Source organism: Thermobia domestica, chromosome 3 (assembly GCF_964235325.1).
Source record: "Thermobia domestica chromosome 3, izTheDome1.hap1.1, whole genome shotgun sequence".
NCBI classification, from domain to species: Eukaryota; Metazoa; Arthropoda; class Insecta; order Zygentoma; family Lepismatidae; genus Thermobia; species Thermobia domestica.
In genome coordinates this window covers 266,096,009-266,116,054 of record NC_137456.1, presented here as the reverse complement: position 1 = coordinate 266,116,054, position 20,046 = coordinate 266,096,009, and the positions used below count along the sequence as shown (strand labels likewise).

Here is a 20,046-nt window from a genome sequence, read left to right as displayed (position 1 = left end):
AGAATTATTTTTTTTTAATTACAATTATGAACACAAGTTAGTGAAGGAAACAATGAGACAGTCAACGAAAGAAAGATGATCCGAGGTCGGGTATCGAGAAATAACTTGATAATGAGATGAAAACAGAATTTTATAAAAGGAATGGTTATGATAGGAAGACACAACATGGATCACTGTTTCGTCTCTTCATGTGAAAATGTCTCGTTTTAGTGAGGGGAGAAAAAGCCTGTGTTTCGTCTTTGCAGTGGCGGATCTAGCTCGGGGGCGAGGGACCTAGGACCCCCACTTTCAGATTGGCGAAAATAATTTAAGCTGTTATTTATATAGTTCTGAAAATTTGTAGTAAGGTCATGATATACTTATCGTAGTCTAAATTCAGGCAGCCCCCGAGATTTTACCTTCTAGATCCGCCGCTGGTTTCGCGGCTATCCCGGTGTCATCTCGTGTTTCCGAAACGAGACTAATTGTTATCTCGTCTCCTTTCCTCTAATTTTCTTTCGTAAACCTCATAATAATGGAAGTAAAATTGGAAGCCATGCGGCTTCGAAACGTAACGAAGTTTATAAGTTAGAATTGATAATTGATTATAATCGGAAAGAGAGGGCTATGGAATGCTTTCAAGACATTTAAAACGCGACGAGTCCAGACAAAGACCAGTCACGTCTCGTCTAGGAAAACGAGACGAGACAGACACTTTGTCTCGTCTCGTCTCGGATTTAACAAAACCTATATTCTCTCGCCCATGCTGGATTGGAAGCCTCTCACCAGAGATGAAATAGATCGTGGGCTGTGGGTCAACAGGACGTGACCCAATGCAACCCATCATCCGCCGTGACCAACCATAACCTACATACCCACTACGACACACCAACACACTCTGCTTAGTGCATTGTATATAGCATCCTCTGAAGAGTGGTGAATTTGTCTCAGTTTTACTTTTAAGATCTCCATTTTCTTCTTCTTCTTTTGATTTTGTTCGTGTTTACTTACCTGAGATGACTATCTAACAAGGAGAACGCAAACTTCGTTAAATGAACTTATGGGCCATCTTTCCAGAGGTAGTAGTGCACATTTAAACTGTGAGAGCGCAATAGCCAGAAATAGCTTAGAAAAAGCGTCTCAAAGTTTCGACTCGCCGTATATATGGCATGACGCCTAAAATTGTCAAGTGGCGGTGTGACAGAGTGTGGAGCATTTACGACTGTCGTGTAAAGGGTCCAGCGTTCGATTCCCGCTCGAGTCAACTTGTTTTCGCTTTTTACCAATAAAGTAATCATTTATAACTCGAGCCCAATTGAGCCGATGACCTGAGCCGGCTCAGTTGAAACGAGCCATCGACTCGGCTCAATTGAGCCGATGGCTCGAACTTTCTCGGTTGGGATGGGTCACCTACTCGGCTCATATGAACCGCTTCGAGCCAGCTAAGTTCAAAACTAGTTCATCGGCACGGTTCGACTCAGCTCTACTAAGCCCATGCCTCAAATTGGCTCGGTTGGGTGAGCTGTTTGCTCGGCTCACTTCTCGGTTCGGTTCGGTATGAATGAGCTATAAACCGAGCCGCTCGAGCCGCTGAGATGCCTAAACCCGATTCCAGCTGTTTTGAACATGTTTGGCTGAAGCCTATAACTTTTAACAATTTTTGGATCAAGCCCGAACACTTGCCCCTTCGGAACTCAAACACACAACGTGATCTATGTCCTTCCTGCTGAAGACTTCTCGACGGACGAGATCGACAATCTTTTAGCTTTTACTATTCAGATACAAACGACATATCTTTTAAAGATTATACACGGTGTTGATATAATAACAACAACAACAATAATAATAATAATAATAATAATAATAATAATAATAATAATAATAATAATAATAATAATAATAATAATAATAATAATGGCATTAAAAGTTTTAAACTTGCCCTTGCTACAAAGCTTTGCTACAAAAGTACCTACAGAGACTATAATTCAATGAGCTCTGAAATACAATGCAACGAAATAGCCTATGCGAAATAGCCTATGCAAGACGGGAAATGTTTACGATACTTTTCGTCTCGTCTCCAATCTCATCTCCAAAGCGAGACAAAAATTTTGAGTTAGCCTTGTCCCGTCTCGAATGTAAATGTTAAATCTCATGGTATTTTGTTTGTTTTTTAGAAACGAGATCAGAAATTCCTCTTCTCGTGGGCAACATTAAACCAAACCGAAATATTCTTTCAAAATGTAACGTTTCTGTTTGTAACGATATCACCTGAGCGACAATTAGATCCTAGCTTTTAATCCTCTATGACATAATAATAATTATTATTAGTTTATAATTATTACTATTATTATTCCTGAAGATTTGATAGTGCAAGTATTGAAACATCCGAGTATTCAAATATCTGAAGATAATAAAACGTATGTCATCGCCGATCAATGGCCATCAAAAACCTTACAGTAAAAAAATGCGACGTGGATTCACACAAGCATCTTGACCACTGAACCGCGATCGCTACCCTGTAAACGATTTGTCTTTAGTCTGGTTACGTTAGGTTTCTTTGTCTCCGCTTGCAAATTGTGTTATATTTCTTCGATTCAAAATGTCTTTCGTATTTCTTTCATGATGTCGACAAAGTTTACATTAATAACTTGAGTTGTTCTTAAACTATTCGTTCACAAGTTTTTTTTACTCCACATGACACTACAGATATGACAGATTGAATACTCATACTCTCCATTTCTTTCAAAGAAGTCGCCATTACCTGGTCAAAGACTTATTTCCGCCATGATTCATATTAACCAAATAAAATTCATTTTTCGGAAGCAGAATTTTCACTTTCCGGATTTCAGAAAATTATGGAATTCAGTTAAACTCCGGAATTCAGAACAATTCAGGGAACTCGGAAAGAATCCGGAATTTAGAAAATTCCGGAATTGAGAAAAACTCCGGATTTCGAATTCCGGAATGTTAACGAAATCGCAAATATGTAAATTCTGGATTTTTCCGAATTCCGGAATTATTCCAAAATCGGGATTTTCCGATTCCCGGAATTTGTCCGGTTTTAGTTTCGGGAGTCAGGAAAGTAAAATTTCCAGAATTGACCATCCCTAGTTTATACACAACCTTTCAGAACAATAAGCAAGTAGCTGTCTAAAAACAAATAAGTAATGCAAAGCATTTTGTATCCTGCAATACTTCATGTATTAAAACGACATGAGATTCAGTATCTAACCAGAAATTGCATGTATCTAGCTACTGGAAGCTGAGGTATGAAGAATTGTTTTGTGTATTATATAACCCTGCAAACCACTGAATATCTAAACGGCTTTCGTTAAATCCAAGTTGTGGTACTCAAAGTTTAATCCATTTGTGTCTCTATGATCTTGTTGCTAAAGCTTATTATATGATAGCTTTAGTAAGTCTTTCTCTGCTCTCCCGTAAAGTTGTGATACGATCTACTACAAGATACAGAACGAAATATCATTTAACCAAGTTGTTGTGTTACTACACATCCATTTCCTCTGTCTACTCTGGTCGATCTCGTTGATCGCGACATATTTGCTTTTTATACACCTTTTTCTTGTTTTACTGAACTAAACACTAAAATTCTCAAATATACTACTGAGCATGCCTCGTAGATAAATATTTTTGATGCCAATAGTTTTCGTTTTGTCCAAGCAATATTCTTTGTCTTATTCCCACCATGGCCCTTTTATTACATTCTATGAAGTGCACGTAGTTCTAAATAACTCATGTGTTACATAGAATGTAGGTTTAACTCTTCCAGCAAAAAAGGAACATGTGATCATAGTATACAACCCAGAGAAGTGAAAATTGGCAATACATTGCTCGAAATCCCTAACTTCACAGGAGTGAGCGGTGTCCTCCCAGCTGGTTTAGTGGCTAGCACGTGTGCATTGGTTTTATGTTGTCCCGCGTTCGATTCCCGGCGGAGAGCATTTATGATTTTTAACTGTCCTCGATGTTTCTGTGTTCGTGTCCCTTCGTTATAAGTTATTAGATAAAGCAAGTTAAACGAGTGAAGCAAGTAAAATTAGCAATAAGTAAGTTACTGAAACACGTTCGGATTTGTCAGTTAAAAAAAGTGGAGAAAGCATTGGTTTTTCGTGCCGTCCATGCGAGTTCGAATCTATCTCGGCTTTGTTTTTTATCCATTTGAGATAAAGTATTGTTTCTTTTCGCTAAAGGTAGTCACTCTTTTCGTATTTTTTCGCCGTCCTTCACAGTTAAAGAAACTGGCTATTCTTATTCTTTCTACAAATGATGGATCTTCTCTTTGGTTTCATGTCAAACATGCACACGTAATGAAAAGACGCTGTTGATAATATAATAATAATAATAATAATAATAATAATAATATGAAATATTTCTAACTAACTCGTGTGTGTATTTCCACAATATAATTTTATATTATTATGTGGTAATAAGTAAGGCTGCCTGGCGCCCCCCTATTTTTTTTCGATGCACCTTATGGGTCCACGGTGTCCAACGTTGGTCCCATCCCACTATCCCTTCCTGTTCTCTCGATATAAGTTATCGATATATTGCCTAAAGAGGACTCTGCCGTGGCCCCATGACACCCCATAACATGACTCTTCGTCCATTTTGCATCGAAATCTCTTATTTTTCTGAGTACTATCAGTGCATACTGTCCAACGTTGCTCTCATCACTATACAATTTCCAGTTCTCTATATAAATTGCTAATATTTTGTCTGTAAGGGAGATATGGCGTTACAATCAGTTCTCTGTGTTAGAGGAAAGCACATTTATTATATTATTCTTTCAACTAACACGTTTCACAAGTGACTTCACTTCCAATGGGTATCATCACTAACATCATCTTGTTCCGATAGGAAAATATCCCCTCTCCTACAAAAGAAAGCCTTACCGTAGCAAAAGGGCGTGAACCTTCTTTAGGCGATTAATCAGGTCCAATATTTTAATAAAAGAGGATAAGTCCCTGCACACAAATATTTCAGTAAAAGAAGAGAAGTTACTCATACTTTTTGAATACCTAATTATGGGCGAAATTTGGTTTCCTTGGAACTTTTTAAGAGTTTGAAGGGCCGCCATTTTGATCATTTTAATCTGATTATTCTGGTTAACGAACTCATCAAGATACTTCAACAGTTAATGTTTGTGCCAAGTTTCGTCTCAATCCGCTGAAAATTAGGGTGGTTATGGCATTCTCAAATAGCGTTATATATATTTATATAGATAGATAGATAGATAGATAGATAAATAGACACACAGAGGGTGAGAGAAAAAGTGTTTTGCTCCCTTCTCGCATCTGTGCTGCGTCAGAGGTAAACCGGGCCTTTTTGCAAAACGTATTGACCAGTATTATCAGTACTAAACATTACCAATAATAATTGGTACGAAAGACTAAATACGACCTCTTTTACCATCTCTAATGAGCTGTATGTAGTATTAACAAAAAATTTAAAAATGTCCTTGCCGGGGATTCAAACTAGCGTCCTTTGCATTTGGAAGCCAGTAACTTAACCACTAAACCAAGACGATGGGGTTGTAAAAATTAAGTTGTCGGCATATTTGTTATGTTTGTGTTTTATGTTCTCACTTCGACAATCTTTACTCTTTTTTCGTTTCGCAGCTGTTTCTGGCTTTCTCTTTGGGCGTCGTCCTTTATTTACACTATACACTATTCGTATTCACAGCTTGTGCCTCTTTGCAATGTCTTATGCAGATTAGACTTTTCTTCTTGCCCCTCAGTAAGCATTTGATTGATTTAATTCTCATACTCTCCACGGATGGAGCGCAGGAATGCCAGACTCAAAAAACAGGTGCACATTTACTTTTCTGACAGATAATACATCGGCTTCTCGGTTGCAGCAAGTGGCCGGCAACTATTAGCAGAATAACTATAATGATGATGATGATATATTTAGCAATATTGGACAAAAACGGGTGAGAAAAGATAACATAATAACTATTATAATCAAATCTTTGATATTTTGTAATAATTTTAGTGAAAACTAAAACCAACTCAACTGGCTATGTATTTTGTGTAAAGAATTCGCGGTTGCTTAGTGGTAGAGCGTTCATTTCTGGTGGAATGGGTCAGTGGATCAATCCCAGCTCGCGCCAAGTGAAATTTGTGGTGCACAAACACTGTGTCGTGGGTCTCCTCGGCGTTCTCCCGTTTCTTCTTACTTTCTTCACTTCATTCATTTGTCATCATCACCGTTACCTTTAGCCTGGCCGGCATAACCGTGGAATGTAAACTCAAAATTTCATTTCACTTTCTTTCTTTTGTGTAAATTCAATTGATATAATTACTTTTGAACTATATTAGATAGACAAAATAACGGCATCAAATTCAACTCAAAGTTATTTGAAGTAACTGTAAAAAATTCGCTCTCACTTGTGAATATGGATTGTTTATTGTTGTATAATATTATATCGCTCAATTCTCGATATGCTGCATACCCAAAGAGTGTAAAAGATATTGATAAACAATTATTTAAAGTACAAGCATCCACATATGAAATCAGAATTACGGTCACATGAACTAAATTTTTATCAATGTCATCAAAATATTATTTCCGTATTAGTTTTATGAGCACACGTTAAAAATTTGCAACACATGTTCGAAACGGTGTCACTTCAGAAGGGCCCGGACAAAAGAGCGAGGACAATAAGGCCCGAGTCAAAACGGCCCCGCGTCAAAAGGGTACCGGTCCTAAGGGCCCGAGACAAAAGGGCCCCGCGTCAAAAAGGCCCGTGTGAAAAGGGCCCCGCGTCAAAAGGGCACCATTCATAAGGGCCCTAGTCAAAAGGGCCCCGCGACAAAAGGGAACCGGTCATAAGGGCCCGAGTTAAATTGGCCCTGCGTCAAAAGATGCCGTGTCAAAAGGGCTCTCGGCAAAAGGGCGTGAGCGAAAAAGACCCTGCGCCACAAAGGGCCCCGAGTCAAAAGGACCCCGGGATGAAAGGGCCTCACTTCACGTGAGATATAGCCTGAAAAGTATGAGAAATATAAAAATGCTTATTAGATTAAAAGTATTCAGTGGACGCCACCTAATTTGTGTTGAAAGAACATACATGTGGATCTTTATACAGTGTTTGTCGAAGTTATTACGACAGCCCAGTTACGATTCATATGAACAGAGAGAAGTGTTTCAGGTGAGTATTGATCAGTGCTGTGTCATGGTGCGGGTGAGCATGGGAACGGCTTTGGCTGCCGAAGTAAGGTGGTGCCAAATTGGGGAGTATGAAATAAAAGGAAAGAAGGAAAGAAAAAGGAAAAATTACTTGGAATATTTTAGATCAATAGCAGATAGTGTTACTCGTGTTAGGAAAATCTATGTACACCCAACCACAAAAGTATCTCCCCCTAAGTGCTCTAATTCCATAACTTGGGGTCCAGGTAATTTGCAGTTGTGAGAACACCTGGACAGATGCAACCCAATTTACACGTAACTTTTCTCGGCACTGACAACAGTTGGTAGCACTGAATCCAGTCTTTATGCAAGTAAAATTGTGAGTAGATGACGCACGAAACATTTCTCTATTCTGAGATGAACCTCTCTGGTTCAGAGCGTGTTGTCCAATGAACATCATATGTTAATCTTAATATTGTTGTGTATGTAATGTATTATTTCACTATATTCTGTATATTCAAAGAAATAAAAACACTGATCTTACATGAATCAGAAAATGCATGAAAGTAGACGAAAATATCAAATCTAGAACAACTGCTGGTCATAAGTTAGTAAATGATTGCCTTTTATTGAGAGACCTTCTCCAATTCTCCTCATTCCAACATTTTTTTCTTTCTGGAGGAGAGAAAATTTTGCTTGTGACACTGAGTATGTATTGAAGTTGAAATTGAAACATTTGAAAAAGTTAGAACCTGACCGGGATTTGAACGCGGGTCCGCCAAATATAAGTTCAATGCGCAAAACACTTACCCACCTCGTCACTTTATCTCCCGCCTAAACTATTAGCTAGTTAAAAGCATTGCATGTAAGACTATACACAAAATGCTCGTACTAATACTCGTATAAGGACACGTTCCTTATAATGTCAAAATGACTTACTCGAGGTTTCCTTCTTTAACTCAAAAACAAGTGATATAGACCTTCGTCAATGAGGAAAATATTGCGAAGCGTTCTTCAAGATGAGGCTACCTAATTCTTTATAACTGGTCCCGATTTATATTACTGCAATTCTTCCTCGCCGTAACTTCTAATTTCTAAAGAAGAAAAGCCGGCAGACATTATTTTCGCATTCTTTGAATTGCATCAACACGTGTAGAAATAGTGTGTGCTATGTTTATGTAACATAGCTACTAGTTTTCTTATCTTTGTATCAAGTGTGAAAGCAGAGAACTGCCGTTTCAGTGACCCGGGTTCGAATCCCAGCGTGACAGTTATTTTTCTTTATTCCAAGGTATTGTTTACGTCATTGGTAATGTAATTCAGTTATTATTATTATTATTATTATTATTATTATTATTATTATTATTATATTATTATTATTATTATTATTATTATTATTATTATTATTATTATTATTATTATTATTATTATTATTATTATTATTATGCGTATAACTGTATGAATTTCGATGGCAACTGTCGCAGAATATTAAAAAGTGAATATGGCAGAACTATGAAATAACGTAAAGAGATGCGCGTAATTTTATCATAAAATTATATGGCGCAACGAATTTTATCTTATCGCAAACGGTTATCGTCGAATATACACGTTTAAAGTAGCACTCTGTTGATTAAATTAATAGAAGTTGCTAGACTTCTAAAATTGGTACTTCTAAAGTATAATACCATAATGTAATGTTAATCAAAGTCAAGTTGTTCAAAAAATATACTGTAATGTAAAATAAATATATACGTATAAGATCTGATCAAATGCAACAGAAAATACAAACAAATGCTACTTGTTTGCAATGTTTGTCATTTGTCTTTCAACCGTTTTAAAATCCTTATTATAAGGCTTCGTGTTAGGTTAGCACCATTAATATATAATAATATTAATTTAATGTTCACCGAAGTCAAGTTGTTAATATTATATATATCTATATATATAATTTCATGAGATTTAGTGGAGAAAATATATATAATAGTTTTAGTAAGGATTTTTTGTTTATAATATACTTTTTGTTTCATTATTTTTTATTTGATTCCATGTCAGTAAGGCCTAGACAAAGAACGACGTGTACCGAAGGGGTTGTCCTCAATGCAATATCGTATATCAGTGGCTCCCAATCATGTTTACCTGGCACCCTCAATGCAAGCCCGGAATACTTCACACATTTCTTACCGCTTGTTGGCTAGACGTACTTTTTTCTGTTCTTTTACCTAATTTCAGATGCACCATTGAATTTTCAATTCGAAATAATAATAATAGTAATAATAATAATAATAATAATAATAATAATAATAATAATAATAATAATAATAATAATAATAATAATAATAACAATCTCAATATATTTATATTTCCTCTAGCAAGACTTCTGAATACCTTTGTAGTCCAATATTATTATTTACCATCTGTATTCCTAATTAAACCACAGTTCGTATTCAAAAAATATTTTGCATTCCTACCTTTAATTTAACATCTCTCTTATATCATTCGTAATATTTCTAATTAAAAATGTAGTTTATTTCTGTCAGTAGCTTCTGGACTTCTATTCTTGGAAATAACATCCCATCAATGTGGGTTTTCATCGCTCCAATAGTGATACTTTTTTTCGATTCACCAGACCATATAAGGTAAATATCACTTCATCAAAGAATACCGGAGGGAGGGGTACAGTGGTCCAATGGTAGAACGCTTAGCTCTGGTGTGTAGGACCACTGGTTTTATTCCCGGTCAAGTAAGGTTGTGGTGGACTATATTGTATACGTGAGTTTTCCCGGGGTACCCTCGTTTCCTTTTTATTTCACCCATTCTTTCATCATCATTCACTTGCTTTAATCATCGTCATCCTAAAGGGCATAATGTGGGACATTAAAATGACAGTCTGAAAGTTACAAGAGAATACCATGTCATTTACGACAATATTGCTGTCATCGATATTTCATATCATTACTTCGCAAAGCTCAATGCGGTGATCAAAGTCGTCTTCCATTATTCCATGCACTAAACGCATTCACATAGGGTTTTAACTTATACCGCCTTATGCAGAGTCGTTTTGACCAATGATTAGCGTATAATTGTCGTGTAATTAGTGAAGTAAAGGTTTGACTACTGCAATTAACATATGTTAATCGAACTCTTTAGTGTGGTACTAATCATACTTCCGAATGACCTTACAGAAAGAGCATAGCGAACAAAAATTCATTGCGCTGGGAAACACCTAGCTTGTTAGCAACTGTGGTTATCAATGAATGCGGAATTTCCACAAAAGATTGTAAATTCAAAGAAACTGACAAATTGCTACATTGTTTCTTCCTTCTTGATCGCATGCGGTACCTTTCTGCAAAGCATTCAATGGTCTCTTAGGCAGTTGATTTCGAAATTGGGTTACGATCGGAAAATGTAGAATTAAATAACTGTTGTACCTCTGTATATGATCTCTTCCTATCCTATAACCGGTGTCACGTCAGAAGGGCCCGAACAAAAGGGCGAGGACAGAATGGCCTTAGTCAAAACGGACCCTGTCATAAGAGCCTGAGACAAAGGATCCTGGTCAGAAGGGCCCCGGTCAAAAGAGCCCCCTGACAAAAAGGCCCCATGTCAAGAAATCTGAGATATAACCTGCCAAATTTCAGAAGTATAATACTTCTTACTTATTAGATGAAAAATATTACGTGGACATACCTGTTTATTTGTGTTGAAAGAACATACATGTGGAAAAAATATAGGGTTAGTAAAAGTGTTACGACAGACCAGTAATAACTATACGCATGGACGGAGGTAAAGTAAATATTGCAGATGGTGGATTCTGCGATACTTGATATCACACAATATGTTTTGAATGGAAAGAAGTTGGTTTGGCACATCAATTTAGGCTAGAAAGTTCCCACAGATGAGAAGAAGAACTCATTTTTTAATCTATCTTCATTCGGTTGCGAGATAGGGTGCTACGTTTGACATTTGTATCTGGTAGACCAAAGTATCTGGACAGGCAAAGAGACACGTAGACGTAGAAAAGGTAAAGGTTGCAGGTGTGTTGATGCGAAAACTGCACTGAGTGAGGGCGTGGACTTAATGATAGCCATCTTAGATTCCGCCATATTGGATGCCACATAATATTTTTAAATGGAAAGGAGTATGTTTAGCACATCAATTTAGGATTGGATTTTCCTACAAACGAGAACATGATCCATTCTTTACCAATCCTCATCCTTTTAAGAGGAAAGTGTGCTATTTTTGACATTAGTGTGCAGGAGACAAAAGTATCAGGACAATAAAATAATAATGTGGCGGAGGAAAAGCAAATGTTGCAAGTGTGTGTTGTTGCAAAAACTACATTGAATGGGGATATGGGCACTGTTGATCATATAAATATACAGATATTATTAAACAAACTACTATAAAATGTTCTCTAAAATTATTTTGTCCCTCCAAGGTAATACAGTTAGTATTTAATAGCAAACACACAACGATTTGTAACTTTCTTTAAGCATTTCGGCATCGTTGTTACAATTTTTCTGGCGTGTGGGGAAATATTGTTCCAATCTGTACGTAATGCTTTTCTCAAACTTTCTTTCACCGTAACTCGTATATATTGACCTTACGTTGCAATTCATTCCAAATATTCTCAATGGGATTAAAGCCGGTGGTGGGGTTCAGCGCACTTTTGTGCAGTTTTAAAGCAATCATTTCTTTACAACATATACTTTGATTGGGATCAATATCTTGATAAAATTATAAGTCCTTCTAAGAACGTTAAGATATATTTCTTCTGTATTTTAAAGTAGGCTGGAAGTTCTTGACATTTATTTCTGTATTTACTTGTCGAAAAACTATTATTCTACCATCATATTCATAAAGGTTTAACTTAAATTCGTCGATAAAACACATTCCCACCAATTGTTTGGTTTATTTTCAAAAGCTTTAGAAAATTTAAGTATCTTATATTTCTTAATTTGGGTAATACATGGTGTCTTTCTAGCAATTCTACCATTATATCCTTCCTTATTAACTTTACATGGTACAATACACTGACCAGAAGAAACATCGTTATAATCCACTACTATTTAAACGACGTTGTTGAGCTCTACCAAATATTCGAAACTGCACATTAAAAGCATTCTATTGCATTATAGTCGTAGAGTAACAATTAATCACAATATACTTACTATTAAAATAGGTTACACATATGTGGTAACTTCTCAATATTTTACAAACGCAAGCAAACGAACAGAAAGGTTAAGAACACAATGAAGTACTATTTATTAGTTTCCTGTCTAAATACTTTCTTCTACTAGAAACAAATGTCAAACTTATCACACACTATCGCGTAAATAAATAGAGATCGGTCAAAAGTCGACTCAGTAAGGGATGCGCACGAGACGAGTCGAGACAGAATTTTCCTGATAATACCCGAGTCGAGTCACAGATCTTCCAATAGAAAAATGCGCATTTCTCGAGTCGAGACATCATATTTACAGTAAATTTTTGAGACGAGACAGCCTCAAATCTTGTCTCGTGGTGCATCCCTAATTCAGATTATCAGATTATCAGATTCTAGCTTAAATTTATGTGACACAAGTACACCTGTCTATTTAAAAATATTTTATGGTATATAATATGCGCAATTCAAGTTGGGTGCTTTGATCATTTAACGCAGTTTTAACACCAATAACAACCTGTAACATTTACTTTTCCTTTGTCAATTTGTCTTTTTATTACTGCCCTGTAATGATATTTTTTTCTATTAGATACGTATGTCAAACACCATTACTTATAAACAAATGGTAATGTGTCAAAAATGAGTTCATATTCATATTTGTGGAAATATAAAGCTTAAACTGAAGTGTAAGATTATATCCTTTTCCATTAAAAAATGTACGAACCGCAATACAGTGTAATTCAAAATGGCTTCCATTTTAACCACACTTCAAGCCAATGCAGTTTTTAAAATAACACCAATTGCAATATTTGATCTTCCTCCGTCCATGCGTGTCGTTATTATTGTTCTGTCCCAATACTTTTGACTAACCCTGTATGGAGATCCACATGTATGTTCTTACACCAAAATTAAAGAAACGTTTTCAAGGTAATATTATTCATATAATACGTATTTTTCTACTTTGATTCAGGGGCAGATATTGAATTTTAGAACTAACCTGATAGAGCCTGAATTTTTTGTGTGCAGTTTTTGTTAATTTATACTTGAATATGTTAATTGGGCTTCATACATGACAAAAATATCATTGCATCTGAGAAAACAATTTTTTGTGTCCGTATATATGGTGTGTCCATATGGTCACGCTAGGCCTTCGTGATATATAAATGCAATAAATAACACTACAGATAGGGTACAAAAACTTTATTTTCCTTACTTTTTTCCCATACAAACTCATTGCCATTGTCTTCGGAAAATGACAATAATATAGTGTTTAATACTTCTTAGTATGGAAATTGAAGAAACTAGGAACACAAAGGCCAACATCACACATGCCTTTTTTACACATGCTGTACGCCCCACTAATGAACAATTTTCTCCAGCACATCTTCGTTTGTTGCCAGCAACAGGAATAACTAAATGGCAAAAACAATCAAATCTTACTGACTCGAATATTCTGTTTCCAGAGAAAGTCTGGATACAACTGGACGTCCGGCACCTATTGGAGACGAACAAAATGCAAGTAAATAGTATTGAGCAATTTCTCTTCTAAATTCTAGTTGACTGAAAGTTGAACCAGCATTGAGTGGTATCTGCCATGCATTATGAATTGATACATCCGACAGCCAAGTGAAGATTGACCACCACCATTTCTTTCCCCTAATACCAATTCTATAGCATTTTATGTTTCTATCCATTCGATCTGTGCCCGTTATAAACGTATTATATTCTGCAATCAAACGTGGACGAGATACTATGATCTCTTTCTTGGCTGATCTGGAATATCTTTTTACATTTCCTAGTGGGAAAACAAAATGAACAGTGGATGCGACTGTGACTACTGAATTACCATGCCATCTTCATATGACTACACCATCTTCACTGCCTCTACGTTCGTAGTAAATTCTGTTCTGCTTCTTCAATTCAGATAACAGAGGAATGTCTGCTTTTCCAAATGTTTGTTCATATTTTGCTATACATTGCAGATTTTTGCCTTGGTACACATCAACGTTGCTTAGGTATCCATTTGGGCTATTCAGGCACAAAACCTTGTACCCGAAACGCACAGGTTTTCCTTTTATGAACTTTTTACAACCATCTCTGCCATAGTATGCTATCATTGCTTCGTCAAAATTTATTGCCAGAGCTGGAACAAAAAGTTTGATGCAATTACTTTTCAATTTATTCATTAGTAAACGTAGTTTGCAATGTTTATCTAATTCACTCACCCTATTGTCCGCAAAATGCAAACACCTCATTATTTGAATAAACCTTTTCCTTCTAATGGAATTCTGTACCATTAAATTTATAATATCAGTCCCAGAATCCCAATAGTATCTCTTGAATGGAAGTGTATTATACCCTGACACAAACAAAACATCCAAACATAAATTCAAATCTTCTTTAGAGACATTCGGATCTGGTATGTTTTTAAACAGAGCATATTTCTGGATTTCATATATAGCTAAATCGAATATATCTTCATCAAAGAAAAATTCAAAAAGCTCAGCAGGTTTGAAGTCAGTATATTTTGAATGATCTCCCTCGGGGAATACAGGCAGTGAATTGCTGATATCGGTTTGTGTCAACTTTCAGGTTATCACGCTGATTCCGCTTCCGTTTCTTTGAAATATTACTTTCTTCCTTCTCTATGTTTTCACTCCCTTGTTCCAGATTCTCTCCCTCCTTTCCCCCACCAATCCCTCCCAAACGCATGTCGTTGGAGAATACTACTTCTGTCAAAGCAATGAGTAGTCTTAGGTTGTCTTATCAAACCGCCAACATCTTCATCTGGCGAATTCTCGTCAGATAAAACATTTGATTCTGGAGGCTCAATAAATATACATTCTATTTCTCCATGGCTTATTTTATCCGGTTTCTGGAGTTCTTCCAATACTTCATACACTGTTAAGTATCTGGAAATGGAAAGGAAAAGTTTTTCTTAGAACGGAAAAATTATGGTTAGCCAAGCCTTATTGCTACTACGAAAGCCTAGTGCGACCATGTGGTAACATGACGGTACATGGTTCTGCACAACGTTCATATATGTTTTTCTTAGCACAATACATTATTTACCTCAACGCCTGACTTCTTTCTGAATCAAAACACAGAATAATTGAAAATATATTAGCAACAATGTAAAAATAAAATGAATTCTCATATTTTATAATGTGTCGTTGTTGCAACTCTAGAAGTAGCAAGATTATCATATGCACGCAACTTCACATTAAACAAGGAAATCTCAAGATTGATACTGAAAACTTGTCAAACACATCATTATCTGAGAGTTGACAGCGCTACATGTGAGTCTTTGTAAAACTAACCAGAGGAAAAGAATTTGAAGGTCATCGTGCGCAATGTGACCGTATGGTAACGCAAGGTTATACCAGGCTAAGGGAACAGTCATTAATAGATAGTCTGATTGGGATAGGTCTCGAGAATACAAACTCAAAGATATGATATGATTTTCACTTTAGCATCTTTTCAGCAGCAAGGCTGTATGAGATGTGGACCTGCTGATTAACGTGGAATTCGAACCACATGAGATCCCGCCGGGAATCGAACCCGGGTCTTCCACGTGTACAAACTTTGAAACTACGAGAGACGGGGTTGAAAGCAAACTTTCATCGAGAACCGACTTAAGCAATAGGGAATGTTTCAGAACAAACAGCAACCAAACTAAATTAAGATCACCATTCAAGTTTCCGTTTTGTCTCTAATAACCACTGATATTCCTCCTTCTATTGGACAATCACTTCTACTTACTAAGGTGGCACTATCCCCTCGTGATTTCCACTTCTGTTTTGATTTCAGGCTTTCTGGCCGTGGAACTATTTCTACCCGGGCTCTTTCGACTCAAGCCCTTTCTCGCGGGGCCCTTTTGACTTGAGGCTCTTTTGACTCGGGCTCTTTTCTCGCGGGGAAGTTTTGACGCGGGGCCCTTAGACTCAGCCCTTTTGTCGTGGGTCCCTTTTGACGCCGGGCCCCTTTGACCAGGGCTCTTTTGACGCGGGGCTCTTTTGACCCGGGCCTTTTTGTTGCGGGCCCTTTTGACTCGGGTCCTTATGACCGTGGCCGTTTTGACGCGGGGCCCTTTTGACCCGGGCCCTTTTGACGCGGGGCCCTTTTGACATGGGGCCGTTTTCACCGGGGCCCTTTTGACCGGGGCTTTTTTGACGCTGGGCCGTTTTGAGTCGGGCATTTCTGTCCTCGCCCTTTTGTCCGGGCCCTTCTGGCATGGAATCGTTTGAAAGTTGGAACCAAGGCTAACGCCCATGGAGACGGCCCTTATGGTGTACGGAGTTACCGATGTTCCCTACATTTCTCCTTAATTGTGAAACACGAACACAACTAATTTATTTAGACATATCCAGTTTAACGTCTCACGATTATGCACTGAAGCTATGGGAGACAGTTATACGAGAAATTACTAAAATGGTGGAGTGAACAAAGAGAAAAAGCGGGAAAACTCCGACAAAATCCACTCATACGGTGTTTGTGCAACAAAATAGCTCACATGGCGCAAGATGATACCTGTGTGAATAGAAAACGAATAGTAACTACAGAAAACAGTCCTTATCTATACAAATTCAGAAAATGACGTACTGTAGCTATACGCTACAGGGGCAGATTGACTCACACGTATTGCATAAACTACTGGGAACATATTCACTCCAGCGACATTTTTACTGACGTCAAGAAATTCAAGTGAAATGTGTAGTGACATTTCCCCTTATTTTTTTATATTCTATAAAACTATTAAAGTAGTACCGCTTGGCATTACTTGTGCAAAGGTTGCGCAAGAGACTTGGTCTTGGCCTAAGGTTTTACATGCAAAACTTGCACAAACTGCAAAGCCAAAACTCTTGCGCTCATCACTATACATTTCTCATTATAAACGTCTCCTTAATATATATGCTTCTATTTTTAATGTAACGTTAAGGACAGTGAGATTGGTAAGAAATGAAATAATTCATTGCGTATCGTGAAAGGAAAGCATTTGACAGTTATTTTTTTTACAAAATTATGTTTGGATTGCTGAAGTGTAAATACTCTATATGGTAATAAAAACTTCCTAAAATAATGTTCCTCTGTTGATACTTAAGATAAATTGCTCCGTATGTAATTCGTTCTGTATTTAGAAATATCATGCAACGTTATGTAATTTGTCTGCAGATGCTTCAGTCTTGTAGTCCTTATCTATACAATTTAGTACTTTTAGATATATATTTTGTATGTTAGTACGTCGCACTGTGTCTTCTACTTATCATTTTATATATTTTTATTTTTCAGCTTTGCATGTGTATTTCATCTTAGTGGTGTATAGCTTGTACAAGGAACTCAAAGAAAAAAAGGCAGCTAAAAGAGCTGGAGTACAAGAAAACCTTTATCCGGTGCAGTACGTTATACCGGTACAATAACTGACTCCGGTTAACTATGATTCCTCCACATGAGTATTGCAGTTTATATACCTTTATCTGAAATTAACACTAAAATGCATATAATTAGATAGAAAATATATCTTTTAGTTTTTTTGTAGGTACATTTATTCCCCTTGCATCGTGCTCTAATGTAAATAATACAAAATTATCAGGTACAACATTTTGCTATTAAATATTTCACTGTAGATGGTAAATTTCGTATGTAGCTGTATAAAATAAAAACTCATACATGCCATATTTTAAACATTTCTTTAATTTTATTATTATGGAGTTATATATGTGTAATTGAGGTAAGTTATATTTTGGCTTAAAATAGTAACTTTATTAAAATTGAAACCATAATTTCTATATAAATCTTTTGCGGTAATACAAGTACTAAATTCTGTTTTTAATTATTAGAATTTCGTTATTTATTTAATAAAATATTTGAAAAAAGTTGTAATATGCTCTTCCAGTGATCTGGGACACAGCAAGTACATCGAAGTTTGCCAGATAGAACAACAACATATTTGTAAATGTTTTGTGAAGTACTTGTAATACATTGTAACTTAATTAGATTACTGGTATATTATAATAATTTACAAGAGGTTTTATGCCTACCACGTGTTATTACTAATTTCTAACAGAGTAAGCCTATTTAACTGATAATATGCAAGGGAAACGAGAAAAATGTTTTCATGAGCATCGTGATATATTGATTTTTTATACATCGACAAGGAAGAATCAGGATGGTTGTCAATCATATCTATTGCAGCTGTAGCATATCAAGGAGAACATGATGAGATATGCAGATCAACATGTTATGCACTACTAATATGGTCATATGGTCATAACCTACAACATTCTATATTACAAACTGTAGGTACCACTACTTCAATGTTCTCTTAGGTGTACGTGGCTCTCAAACATATATGACTTAGGAACCTAACGCGCTTTAAGAATATTTTTAGCAGAATCCTCCACCGTCAGCAATTGGAAGTGTGCATCATGTTTCCTTCTCCAGAAATGTCAGCTCTTAAGAGATAATTCCTACTCTTATTACCTTTCTACTTCTGTAGCAATATATGTATACTAAAAGTTATACTCAAACGTCATTACTTATACTAAAACGTTAAGTTTTTACTCTGTTCTGTCTGTTTACATGCTTCTTTTATATTCAACCTCAGCATAAGGTCACACTACGCATACACGAGTATATTTGTTCATTATACATGCATCATGACACTAAGGTTTCTAAAGTTCCGCAGTTTTTCAAAGATTTCACAGAAAACCAATAAACAGTTTAGGAAATCACTAGAACCTTTTCTTTTTAATTTTCTTTGGCAATAACCCAATATCAGTAAAATAATTATCTTTCGAAGATGTTTCGATAATTTTTTACTATTCATTTGAAAAACATTATGTATGGTGCAATTGCAACTTTATTAGAAAATCGCGTTACTAAGAACTGTCCTATTAGTAATGTCAAATAATTGAAAAGCATATTCGAGGAAGGTTTCAATATTTAAATAATGAAGCCGAAGTTGTAGTAGTGAAATGGATGAAAAACACAACAGTAACGATTGCATCAAGTGTTCGACGAGTATTCTGTATTGAAATTAGCCACTAATCGCGTTAGCAATATATACAGATGAATGTAAAGCAGGCAGCAATAACTCGAGTACAAAGTGAAAACATAATAAATGTATAAGTAGAATCGGCAAAAGAAACTCAAATATTGGCTGCTTTATAATTAATCACCTTGGAAATGGGTGATGGTGGCTAGCGTTACATGGGTTCTAGCAATGCATATAATGATTGGACACTAATGAATTATCCAGTAGAAATATTTAACAACTCAACTTTGGAGAAGATATTGTTCAAATATGATTTATCAATAAATGAATTTACAAAAGGGTCCCTTTAGTGGCGCTCAAAATGACGTAGTAGTATTGAATGATGTTAGATAGACATAATGACACTGTTCATTCAGTAGAGGCTGTGAAAATGGAAAAATACTATTCACGATCGAGACACACAAGTGTTGGCCTTACACACTTCATAGAATGCAATATTGTTGTGTGTGTTTCGTAGTTCCTTCAATATCATACTCTAGAAAACATCTTGAAGATATCTTATACATGTGATTAGCTACTAGTTTCTAACTAGTTCCTCAATATGTACTCCTCTTATCTCTAAACTTTTATTATTTGCGTTAGTTTCATCAACCACATCATTACTCGCCAGCTTGAAGAAATGTTTATTAAATTAAGTGTTTGCCTGTTATTGAATCTCAGTATTTAAATCTATATTTCTCTTCAACCATTCTTTTGTTTAAAT

General features: G+C 36.1%; 1 protein-coding gene across 2 annotated transcripts in view; it reads left to right on the top strand.

Annotated features, from left to right (window-relative positions):
- LOC145681640 (uncharacterized) overlaps window positions 1-17,971 on the top strand; it is a 446,103-nt gene extending 428,132 nt beyond the window's left edge. For both annotated transcript variants that reach the window (XM_081753260.1, XM_081753259.1), the window contains one exon: window positions 17,579-17,971. In XM_081753260.1, the coding sequence (XP_081609386.1) occupies window positions 17,579-17,706 (128 nt within the window). In that variant the 3' untranslated portion in view covers window positions 17,707-17,971. The remainder of the gene's footprint in view (window positions 1-17,578) is intronic.
- Window positions 17,972-20,046: the final 2,075 nt, after the last annotated feature.